Source organism: Alnus glutinosa, chromosome 10 (assembly GCF_958979055.1).
Source record: "Alnus glutinosa chromosome 10, dhAlnGlut1.1, whole genome shotgun sequence".
Taxonomy (NCBI): domain Eukaryota; kingdom Viridiplantae; phylum Streptophyta; class Magnoliopsida; order Fagales; family Betulaceae; genus Alnus; species Alnus glutinosa.
The window spans coordinates 19,485,348-19,498,085 of NC_084895.1; the positions used below are offsets into that span (position 1 = coordinate 19,485,348).

Below are 12,738 nucleotides of genomic sequence, written 5' to 3' on the forward strand. Positions count from 1 at the left end.
TATCATGTACACCATTAGATATAATAAAACAAAATATTGACCATAAAATAATTTCTCTCCATTTTACTTAATTCAAATGAAATGAAAGCAAGGCCGTGGCCCTACATAATTGAAATTCTTTCTCATAAGTTTTTTCTCTCCGTTTGTTTTAGTGTAAAATGTTTTTTGTATTTTTCGGTGTTTTATGCAACTGAAAATAATGTTTAAACCAAAAACATTTTGTTTTACTAGAAAAACTTCTTTATTCTTTGAAAAATTACTATCAATGAGATCTTGTAACTATTTTACTTGAATTACAATTCAAACTCTTTCCATTCATCAATTCTTCACCCATAATTACTCAAGTCATCAAACAAAACAATTTATTAGACATGACTCTTCTTTCTTTTCAAAATTTTCATTTTTAGTCCCAAGCCTAGTAATTTGAAGTACAACACAAAAGTCTTTCGAATTGATGAACAATGTATTAGGATTTAGCCATTTCTACTCAATGTTAAATTTAACTTTTGTCAATTGATGATCTCTAAATATAAAGAGTTTAAAAGTGAAAGTTAAAGATTTTTTAATATTCTTTTTCTTTCATACCTTTTATTCTTTCCTCTCAATTAAAATAAATTTTTAATATAAAGAGTTCAAAAATTAGTTTCATCAATAAAATATAATATTTAGTTAAAGTAGCATGGATGCTGTTGGTGCCGGAATTAAGAAGAAAACACATTCAATTGAGAATTTCTAAAGAAACATAAAGAGTATCGCATAAAATAAATGGTAAAAATGCTTAATAAATTCTTAAATCAACGAGCGATTTAAATCAGTCCATCATTGTTTAAAAATTAATTTTTGTATTTTAAGTTTGTCGTGGATTTGTAATCAATCATTTTGTAATTTTTTATTTTTTATTTTTGTCTATTTTCTCAACTTTTATTAATGTTATGTCAGCCTTTTCGCCACTTTCGTTAGCTTCTTTAACATTTTTGGCCATGAAAGACAGGTGGCATCATCTGGTGTTTAGTGGACACGTGGCAGAATCTCGGTTGTGTTGGGAAATTGTAAGGAAATTGACTGAACTTGCTGAAGAATTGAAAGGGCTTCTATAAACTGTAAAACTAAGCAAAATTCGTTTCATGGCCGCCGTTCCCAATTCCCACAGTCGATTATATACACTCTTTAGAAAGCAATTCTTCAAGCCTCATGAATCAACTTCCAGGTACCCCTTCTTAATCTTTTTCTTTTCTTTTCTTTTTCATTCCTACATTTTCTCACTAACCAAACACGTTGTACACTAATTTACACTTCTTTGTCTTTTCTTTTAAACTAATTTTCAAAACCCAGGTATTATTCTTCTCTACAGACCTCTACCCACAGTGAGAACGATGACGAAGACGACGAAGAGCTGGACCAGGGCCACAGTGTTGAACCCAAACCACCCACCAAAACCAGAAGGGCTCGAGCCATGGGTCGGCTCATCAACTCCAAGCCCTGGTCGGATGACCTTGAGTCCTCTCTCTCTTCACTCTCGCCCTCACTGTCCAAAACCAGTGTTCCAGACCCTCCGCCTTATCACAGCCCCATCCAAAGCCTTTCAGTTCTTCAACTGGGTGCAGAAAATGGGTTTCTCTCACACTGACCAGTCGTATTTCATGATGCTAGAAATCTTGGGTCGAAATAGAAATCTCAATGCAGCACGAAATTTGCTGTTTTCGATCGAAAAGAGGTCTAATGGAGCTGTTAAGCTCGTGGACCGGTTCTTTAATAGCTTGATTAGGAGCTACGGTCGAGCCGGGTTGTTCCAAGAGTCTATAAAGCTTTTTACGACGATGAAGTCGCTTGGTGTTTCACCTTCTGTTGTTACATTCAACAGTCATTTGTCGATTTTGCTTAAACGGGGTCGAACTAATATGGCAAAGAGTGTGTATGATGAAATGCTTAGTACATATGGTGTTACCCCGGATACATATACGTTTAATATTTTGATTAGAGGGTTTTGTAAGAACTCAATGGTTGATGAAGGGTTTTGGTTTTTTAAGGAAATGTCACGTTTTAATTGTGATCCGGATGTTGTATCGTATAATACGCTTGTTGATGGGTTGTGTAGGGTTGGGAAGGCTAGGATTGCGCATAATGTGGTGAAGGGTATGGGGAAAAAACGCATGGATTTGAATCCTAATGTTGTTACTTATACAACTTTGATTAGAGGGTACTGTATGAAACAAGAGATTGATGAAGCTTTGGTTGTTCTCGAAGAGATGGCTAGCCGAGGGCTGAAACCGAATGTAATTACCTATAATACTCTAATTAAGGGGCTTTGTGAGGCATCGAAGCTGGATAAGATAAAAGAGATTTTGGAGGGAATGATGGAAGTTGGAGGATTTACTCCTGATACTTGTACATTCAACACAATAATCCAGGCGCATTGCAGTGCCGGAAACTTGGATGAAGCATTGAATGTGTATAGGAAGATTTCGGAGTTTCATGTCCAACCAGATTCAGCTACATATAGTGTTTTAATACGTAGCTTGTGTCAGATTGGGGATTATGCTAGAGCAGAGAAGTTGTTTGATGAGCTATCAGAGAAGGAAATCCTGTTTAGGGATGTTGGGTGTAAGCCTCTTGTTGCTGCATATAACCCTATGTTTGAGTATTTGTGTGCAAGTGGGAAAACTAATAAAGCTGAGGGAGTATTTAGGCAGCTAATGAAAAGGGGAACGCAAGACCCGCCATCATACAAAACTTTGATCATGGGGCACTGTAGGGAAGGTACATATGAAGCTGGATATGAACTCTTGGTCTGGATGTTAAGAAGAGATTTTGTGCCTGATTTTGAGATCTATGAATCCTTGATTGGTGGTTTCCTGAAGAAGGGAAAGCCTCTTCTTGCTCAGCAGACTCTAGAGAAGATGCTGAAAAGCTCTCATCTCCCGAAAACGTCTACTTTCCATTCTGTACTTGCAGAACTTCTTGAAAAGGGTTGTGCCCATGAATCTGCCAGTTTTATAATGTTGATGTTAGAGAGAAAAATTAGACAAAATATTAGTCTGTCAACAAATTGTATAAGGTTACTTTTTGGTAGTGGACTGCGAGATAAAGCATCTCGGATTGTTGGCTTGATTTTTGAAAATGGGTACATAGTTAAGATGGAAGAATTGGTTGGTTTCCTTTGCCAGAGAAGAAAGCTGTTAGAGGCACGTGAAATGTTGCTATTTAGCTTGGATAAGAATCAAAATATTGACATCAAAATTTGCAACACAGTTATAGTGGGCCTCTGTAAAATGAAGAAACTTTCAGAAGCATTTGGTTTGTACTATGAATTGGCAGAGAAAGGAGTACATCAACAGTTGACCTGCCAATATGATTTGAAAACTGCCCTAGACGCTGGGGGAAGATCAGATGAAGCTGGGTTTGTGTCTAAGAGGATGCCAGGACAGTGAACATTTGGATAGATCAGCTCCAAAGTTTAGCTCTTTGTTCCCTTTTCCACGAAAGATTAGTGCTGGTTATAATTATTATTAAACTCTCTGGATTGGGAATGAATTCATACAGCAAGTATAACAATTGGTGTGTCTGAAGGATACAATTATTTAATCTATTTCACAGGTTAAAACCCTAGAAGGGCACAAGAATAGGGGAGGATATACTGCATGGAATGTCATCTTCTAACATCAGGACTCTTTGATTAGCCCATTGTTGATAGTGAGACTGTAGAGAGAACTCAAGCTCAATGTTTGAGCATGCGACCCATTTTGGGTAACTTCCCAACGATTTGAATTCATTTGGTGGATAGACGCCTGACTGAACTTTAAGTTCCTGTGAGTAATTTATTTGCTCATGACCTCTACTATTACCGCTTATCCCAAAAAAAAAATGGATCCTCAATTTTCAAACCAAGACAGAGCTCAACATCAAAAGACTAGACAATGCAATGCATGCAGTGTAAAGGCAGAGAGAGAGAGAGAGAGACCTGATAATTCCAGGCCAGATATGAAGAAGAAACCAGGTAGGAATATGGGAGCCAGAAAAGCTTTGGTATTTTTTGCATTGAATAAAGCCATGGAAAAAAAAAAAAAAAAAAAAAAAAAAAAGGAAATGAGAAACCAACTCTATAGATATCTCTGTATTTTCCATCTACCACTTACACCTTCATTTATATGCAGAGAAGTACTGTTTAGAATTGTTTCTCTGGACAATGTTGTATACTAGACGTCTATACCATTGGTCTGAGATGCAGATGTTGATGGGAAAAACTCAGAAGCAAAAAGTCTGGGAAATGCAGGAAGTGTTGGTGATGGGCTGAGGAGTTTGGAAGAAGATATTGCTCCTGCTTCTCTTCAAGAGAAGCTGTTCTTGCAGTTGCAAAAAGCTTGTGAAGCAGAATTTAGGTTTTAACTTCTTGATTGGTCTTGGTGGGTACTTGTCACGACCTTGACAGTGGCTGTGGCGCGGCAGCAGGGGCGGGTGCCTTGCACCCTTGCTGTCCGCTGAGCCATGGCATGAGGAAGGCATGCCATGGGTGCAAGGAAGATGATTCGGTGCTGTTGCTTGGAAAAGGCTTAGGATACGGAAGGGAGTTCGTGGTTGGACCATGCTGGAGCATGGCCAGTGCTAATGAGGCCCAAGAGCTGCTGTGGGGCGCAGGACATGTTGACGAGAGCTTGAGAGTGGGCTGGGCGTGGCCCAGGCCCTTAGTTGCTTGCTGACTTGATGCTATTGCTAGATGCTGCTGAGAGGGGCCAAATGGCACCTAGAATGTCTCTGAGTATGCTGTGGAATGCCTGCAGGAAGTGGCCACGTGGTGGCACTGTCCTGCCCAAGTGATGGTGCTGGGCATGAGTGCAATGATTGCACTAGAAGGCTTCTGCATGTGCTGGGCCTGCAGAAGGATTGAGTGGGGCAGTGGAACCGTCAGGGGCGCTGCCCAGGCTGCCTACACCAAGGAAGAGTGCTGCAGGGCGAATGTCAGTGAGGCCAGGCTGCTGCATGTGCTAGGGAGTGCCAGGTGGTTGCTGTGTGCAGCAGTGATGCTGTCATGGGCGCTGCCCAAGCTGGCTGCAGGGGATGGCGTGTTGCAGTGGACAAAAGGGGTGCTGCATCATGCCTGCATGAGCTAAGCACGTGGCAGTATGATGGCTGGGCATTGGAGAAGCTGCTGTTGCCTTGTGTGGGTGGCTGTGCGCTTGCAGGAGGGCCTGCATGGGTGCTGCCTTGTGGCAGTGCGCCAGACATGCTGTTGGTTGAATTGAAATGGACCAAGGATGCTTCATACACGTGGCCCGAGTATTATGGGATGCTGAGATGCTGCTGTGCAGGAGAGGCATGGATGGGCGGATTCAAATGGGCTGGTAAGCCCGCGACACATGGCTGGCTGGTTGCAGGGCATGCTGGGTAGAGACAGCATGCCATGCTGCCTTGATTGAGGGCAGTGGGCGTGGGCCAAGTGGCAGCCCACTGCCAGGAGCATGAAGACCTGCTGGGGCTTTAAATTAGTAGCTTGGGGCTTCATTGCTGGATGGCATATACTCAGGACCGACTTCACTGAGTGTGCTCCATGCTGTGAGAGTTAGTGAGGTGCTGATTGAGTGAGTCCATGTGCTGCATGTATGCTGGAGAGTTATGAGTAGCTGAGGGCAAGTCAAGAGGACTTCAAGGCTGCTGGAAACCGAAGGTGTGCGGCAGGGGTGACTAGCATTCCAAGGTGCAGGAGGCTAAAGGGTGCTGGAAACCAAAGTGTCGAAGGTGGCCGAGACCAAAGCTGGGCCGTGGTGCTGCTGGAGACAAATGTGTGCTGGAAGAGGGCCAGCCACAGTGAGAGCTAGGTGAGTGACTGTTTGGGGAAGGGTTTCCTTGTAAAGCCTTGGTGGCTTGGGTCATTCATGTATCTCTTGTAATAGCCTTGGTGGCTGAGTTGTATAGGACTAAGGGCTCCATTGTGCGCAAGGACCCTAGTCGGTCCTTTGTATATTCGTTGAGTGAATTGTAAAGGTTGGGAGGTGTTGCTCCCGTAAAACTAGATGCTGCGTACTGTGTTGTGTTGTGCTCTGAGGTGTTTGGTGATTTCCCTAACCTCGGGTTGGTGCAAAAGAACCTCCTAAAGCTTGCTGGACAGTGGCTTGGGAAGGTGTTGGGGCTGCTTAGGACTGCTTGGTGCTTTGCCTAAGGCCATCACGGGGCTGGAGCTGTGCTTGCTGCCGAGCGAAAAATTCGGCCCGTGACAGTACTACCATTGACCACCACATGACTTTATTTAGTTTTCTATGTATTCATTTCGGACAGTTTGGTAGTTACCAAATCTCCAGGAGACAAGATTTTAACATCTTAGCATTTTGTGATGGATATGATTGTGTAATTTGTATGCATCTCAATTTGAAACTATACCTTTTTATTGGTAGGTTGATGTAATAAAGAGGCACGCAGTGTTGGTGGGTATTTCTTCCAGAAAGTCGATGTGGAATTGAAAGCTTTGAAGAATTATTTTGGCTTTGTTACCATGGTTTACTCAGTCCTGGGAGTGTTACTTTGCACTATTGTACATTCTTCAGATTGATTTGATTTCTAATAGTTTGAACGAAAAGGCTCTTTTAGTATGGATGTTCTATCGCAGTTGGGTATGCATTTGTTTTAACCGGTTCATCTTGAGTTGTTATCTTTCAAGTGGACATGGTTGTGGTCAATTATTTTGAAAAATGTACAATATCATTTCTGTTGAACTTGTTGCAGTACATAAGTAGCAGGCCTAAAGGATTTTCAAGGAGAAACTGTTGTTCAATCTGTTATGTGTAGTTGCAGGGAAAGGTTTTTCAAAGTGAAGAATCAGATTGACGGAATTCAAAGGGAAAAATGCCTTTTTTAGTCTCCGTTTGTTTGTGATATCTGTTTGTTGTAGTATAGAATCAGATTGACAGAATTCAATGGGAAAAATGCTTTTTTTTAGTCTCCATTTGTTTGTGATATCTGTTTGTTGTATTTTTGCCTGTTAAATTTATCTTATCAACACCCAATGTGTGCTGCCTCTGCCAAATTTTGTTCTTTGTTAAGTGTAAAACGTAGCAATGTGGGTGGCGGGCGAGAAGTTACTGATATAGAGTTGATGTTGAACTCATACTATACCCTCCGAGAAACACAATGAAATGAAATTAAAAAGTGTATATGTTTAATGAACAAGTATATCCTATTATCCTGTACTTGAGTAAATGTTTATGATTTTCACAAGTGACCAACCATTAAGGTATGAGCAAGTTATAAAGTGCATGAAGTTTGACTTGTATATATTAAAATTGATGAAATGAAACTTCTAGTGTGGTAAAGTGAACATTCCAATGAAGATTAACATAACATAATGCGATCATATGAAAAATATGACTGTTATAAAAATGACCGACGAAAATATATATAAATATATATATAGATGGTATGGGAAAAGAATAAATAATTAGATGTAAGATGTATTTTTAAAGCCATTAGTTAAAAGAGATAAAGCAACTTTTAATTAGCTATTATGACTTAAGCCCAGGGGTGGACCTACATTTATCCTTGGGGATTTCAAAAACTCTAAAATTTTATAAAAATCCTATAAAAACACTACGTTTTATGCCGTGGCCCTGTCAAATGTATTTTTTACCCCCTCATATGACATGCCTACTCTTATGTCAAATCTTTTTAATTTTAAACATGAATTTTTTTATTTTTATTTTTATTTTTAATGACTTGTGACTTATTATATTTATGACTTGTGACTTATTATAAAATTAAATTTGAAACTTGTATGTTTTTATTTTACATAATGCTATTAGATTTATTGAGTTGGCTTTTTCTTTTAGAAAAAAATACACATACCCTATTAAACTACTGTCCCATTGTCGATGTCCTTATAAACTATCAATTGTGTCAATATCTCTTTTTGTTTTTCGTACTTCTCCTCTTTTTATCTTTTTCTTTTTTTATTTTTATTTTTTATTTTTTGGTGAATGGTGAGTGCTCAACCGAAAGTAAAGGAAAAGATCGTTGCCTTATTAAGTATAGTCTCACACTTCCTGCCCCCAGAACCAAAAAATAAGCCAAAACCTGATAAACAAATAATTTCCACTCTTTTCATGCCATTCATTCTCGGCACCAACTTCTCTCCAAGAACAAACCAAGCTCCCCATTATTATACTCTCTAGTACTCTATATATCAACCAAACCCAAGTTTCATCTTCTTCCTACAGTACCTCCGGCCTAAACATGTCAAGGATCAACGGCAATGGCGATCCTGACAAATATCCTTCACAAACCAGACGCCTTCCTTCTCCAGGGAAGGCAACAATCCTTGCTTTGGGCAAGGCCTTCCCTAGCCAACTCATTCCTCAGGAGTGCTTGGTGGAGGGCTACATTCGTGACACCAAATGTGTGGACTCCTCCATCAAAGAGAAGTTGGAGCGCCTGTGTAAGCAAAATTATTACTTCAATATATATATAGTTCATGCTTCTAGCTAGCTTGTTGAGATCGTCATTTGCTGCTTTCTAAACTGTCCTACGTAACTTACTTTTGATGTCTTTCCAATTGTAAGGGTGGGAATTCGTGTTATCGTTCGGATTCGAGTTATATCGAGGCATATGTGTATAAAATTATATAAGTCAATTCTAATATAACCCATTAAATTAAATGGACCAGACTCACAAATACGAATCCATTAATTTTGTATAGAATTTGTATAAAAAAAATTGTCCTACCAAAATTTAACAAACAAACAACTTATTCATCAAAAAAAAAATTAACAAACAACTTTCCTTACAATAAAAACTCAAAACTCCTTTCATCATGTCAAGTCAAAACACTTTTTTCAACTAAAACACAAAAAAAAACCTCTTAAAAATGGTTATCAAACACCACCAACATTTCTTTTGTCAGCTGCTATTGGAAGTCATTTATTCTACTCAAAAATGATTCTAACGAACCCCTTATGATATATGCCCCTAGACTCACCATGCATTTCTCTTTACTTCTTTCTGTTAATTTTGATAGGTAAAACTACGACTGTGAAGACAAGATACACAGTAATGTCCAAGGAGATACTGGACAAATACCCTGAACTGGCAACTGAGGGTTCATCAACGATCAAACAAAGGCTGGAAATTGCACACCCAGCAGTCCTAGAGATGGCCATGGAAGCGAGTCTTGCCTGCATCAAGGAATGGGGAAGGCCAGCCCAAGACATCACCCACATTGTCTACGTTTCTTCAAGCGAAATCCGCTTACCCGGCGGCGATCTTCACCTAGCCAGTCAGCTCGGCCTGAGGAACGACGTTGGCCGTGTAATGCTATATTTCCTCGGCTGCTACGGCGGCGTCACCGGCCTTAGGGTTGCCAAGGATATCGCTGAAAACAATCCGGGAAGCCGGATTCTGTTGACTACTTCGGAGACAACTATACTCGGTTTCCGCCCTCCTAACAAGGAGCGCCCTTATGATCTTGTAGGGGCTGCACTTTTTGGCGATGGAGCTGCTGCTGTGATTATTGGAAGCAATCCATTAACCGATCAAGAGTCGTCTCCTTTCATGGAGCTAAACTATGCTGTCCAACAATTCTTGCCAGGGACACATAATGTGATCGACGGGAAGATCTCCGAAGAGGGCATAAACTTCAAGCTTGGAAGAGACCTTCCACAAAAGATAGAGGACAACATTGAGGAGTTCTGCAAGAAGCTGATGGCGAAGGGTGATTTGAAAGAGTTCAATGATTTGTTTTGGGCTGTTCATCCTGGTGGACCAGCAATTCTCAATAGGCTTGAGAACACCCTGAAATTAACAAGTGACAAGCTAGAGTGTAGCAGAAGGGCATTGATGGATTATGGGAATGTGAGCAGTAATACCATATTCTATGTCATGGACTACATGAGAGAAGAGTTGACGAGAGGAAGGGAAGAATGGGGGCTTGCCTTAGCTTTTGGACCAGGCATTACGTTTGAGGGCATACTCATCCGTAGCCTGTAATCATATCTTGCATACATTTTCTTGGTTTAATCTTGAAGTTTCTCAGATTTATGGAAGTATGGAATAACATGCAATTAATTTGATGTTTGTTTCTTGGTCTCAAAATCTTTTTTTGAGTTCTGCTTTTTAAAATCAGTACTAAAATAGCTAGGACTGGTTAATTAAATTTCTCCCATAAAGTACAACATATAAAATTTACATGTTTATGATCAAATTACATATATAGTTGATAACATATATTATATTGTATTTTTTAAGTTACACTAATGATAGTAACGTATGTTTGTTAACGGCTTTGTTTTCCATCTTTTGCTTTCTGTTCTCTTTTAAAATCGACATGGGATTCATTAGCAAACTTCACTTATTACTTTTGATCTTTCATCACTTTTGCAATTATACTCTTAAACTTTAAAAAGTGTCAATTTAATGTATCCATCTTTGAATTTTTTCAATTTCACCCATCTGTTAGGATTTTTCGTTAAATCCTGTTAATATATATATTTCAAAAATTCAGGCACGAGGATTTTTACAAATTTCATTAAATCCTTACCAACACCTAAATCCTTGAAATTTTTTTTTCTTTTTCTCTAAAAAAAAAAAAATGGGTATTTTATGAATTTTGATACCCCTCCGTTAGGATTTAATGAAAAATTCTAACGGATTGATGAAATTGAAAAAGATTGAAAGATGGATATACTAAATTAACACTTTCTAAAATTTATGAGAATGATTGTAAAAGTGATAAAAGATTAAGGGTGGTAAGTAAAGTTTTCCTTAAATTTGTTGTGAACTATTTGTTATCAACCTCTCTCTACTTCCTCCCCCTTGCTTTTTAACTAAGAGTTCAGGACCTAAGTTTTTGTTCATGCACCATTAAATACCAAAACGACGCCGTTTTGTTATATGATTATCTTTAATTATATAAGGGTAGGCGATTAGCACTTATTAACCGCTTCTACCTACCCCTATAACCACTAACCACATAATGGCCTAGGGTGGTTACGGTTAACGGTTATTAACGATTAATAATTATCCCGTTTGTACACCCCTACTGCTTGTAATTTATGTATAGTTCACAAGTTTTAGCAGTCATCCAAAATGTGTATGTCATGATCTAACAAAAACAATAAATGCATTCGCTTAAAAAAAATAATAAATTTATTCCACTTGATCACAACAAAATGATTGCAACGCAAATCCTTGCAATTAATATTTGGTTCACGTAGGTATAAATATCTTGTAATTCTATAGATATGTATGGTAAAAGTTTTACAATGCAAAATTTTATTTACAGAGTTTTAAATGCAAAAATTTTACTTACAAACTTGATTTATTGGAGGAAATCAAATGTTTGTATGACAATTTCAATGCAAAACAATGATATGAAGATTTTCTCAATTTCACAAAAAGCTATTTCCTGTGATCTCGTTATTGAATGTGATGACTGTATTTCAATAGAAGGTGGCTCAGAAAATGTTGAAGCAACAAATATTACATGTGGAACAGATCATGGCATCAGGTCTGTATCTCAAACTTGCTTTGCACCTAATCAATGTTTGAACTTAAGCAATTCTACCAACATGCATGATGCACGAATATTATGTTGTTGGTTTTTATTTTAACAATTTAATTATTACTTATTTGGATATTATTTTATTTACAGCTTTGAAAGTTTAGGTGCTGGGAGTTCAAGTGATTATGTTTCAAATGTCATAGTGATCAATAGAGCGAGACTTTCAAGAACCAGTAATGGATTGAGAATAAAGACTTGGCTCATAAAAATTGGTTTTCAAATATTCAATTTTTTTTTTTTTTTTTTTTTTTGCACTCTACCACTTTTACGACAACTCCTTAAGTAGAAATTTGCACTTTACATATGTGTGTTATTCATGTGTAAGGAGCCTCGGGGCATGCCAAAAATATCACATTTCAAAATGTTGAAATGCACAATGTTAGAAATCCTATAGTCATAAATCAATACTACATCGAAATGATTCGTCCTACTTGGTGCAGGTAATACTCCAAATTTACTTGTTTAGTGGTTGACATGGATTTGTAGTGAAAGATATAATATTCATAACAACACTCGTACCCTTACACCCATCATTGTCACTCACAATTAGGGTTGACAAAACGGGTTACAGTATCGGGTTTGGGTCGACCCAGTCAACCCATCAACCCGTTTAGGCCAACCCGAACTAGGCACGATTAGTTAAACAGGTTGAAACATGACACGTTTATAAGTCAGGTTACCTGACACGACATGATTAACCCGTTTAGTTGATGGATCATATCGGGTTGACACGACTCGATTGTTTTTTAAAGATTTTTTAATGGGTTTTGATTAATTAGTAATATATGCTCCAATAATGGAGCATTTGTGTCTAATAGCTTTCTGTATCGAAGCTTCTGAGTATATTTGATGCTTTGATAATCTCTTTATGTCATTTTACTCAACATAGTTATGAAAAAAAAAAAAAAAAAACGAGTTTAATGCTTAAGAGAGATACACATTGAATTTATTACAGATCCTGAGGAAAAGTAAGAGGCGCTGGAAAAATATGGAACAGATTTGACAGCCATGGCAAAAGCAGGAAAGCTTGACCCAGTAATAGTAAGAGATGATGAAATACCTAGGTGCATCCAGATTCTTTCCAGGAGAACAAAGAACAATCCTACTCTAATTGAAGAGCCTGGTGTAAGGAAAACAGCAATTTCTGAAGGATAAGCCCTTAGTCGGAGCTAGAGTCTTGTCTCTATTCACAAGTTTTTATA

The 12,738-nt window shown here is 38.4% G+C and overlaps 1 protein-coding gene across 1 annotated transcript; it reads left to right on the forward strand.

The window, feature by feature from the left end:
- The first annotated feature begins 914 nt into the window (after nt 1-914).
- Nucleotides 915-9,963, forward strand: LOC133879136 (uncharacterized). Its single transcript, XM_062317680.1, is given in 12 exon segments — nt 915-1,207; nt 1,333-1,536; nt 1,538-3,424; nt 3,930-3,994; nt 4,226-4,376; nt 4,427-4,655; nt 4,776-4,952; nt 4,994-5,336; nt 5,519-5,573; nt 5,977-6,138; nt 8,199-8,416; nt 8,996-9,963. Coding segments are annotated over 12 exon segments (4,542 nt in total). The 5' UTR covers nt 915-1,124.
- The last annotated feature ends 2,775 nt before the right edge of the window (nt 9,964-12,738 follow it).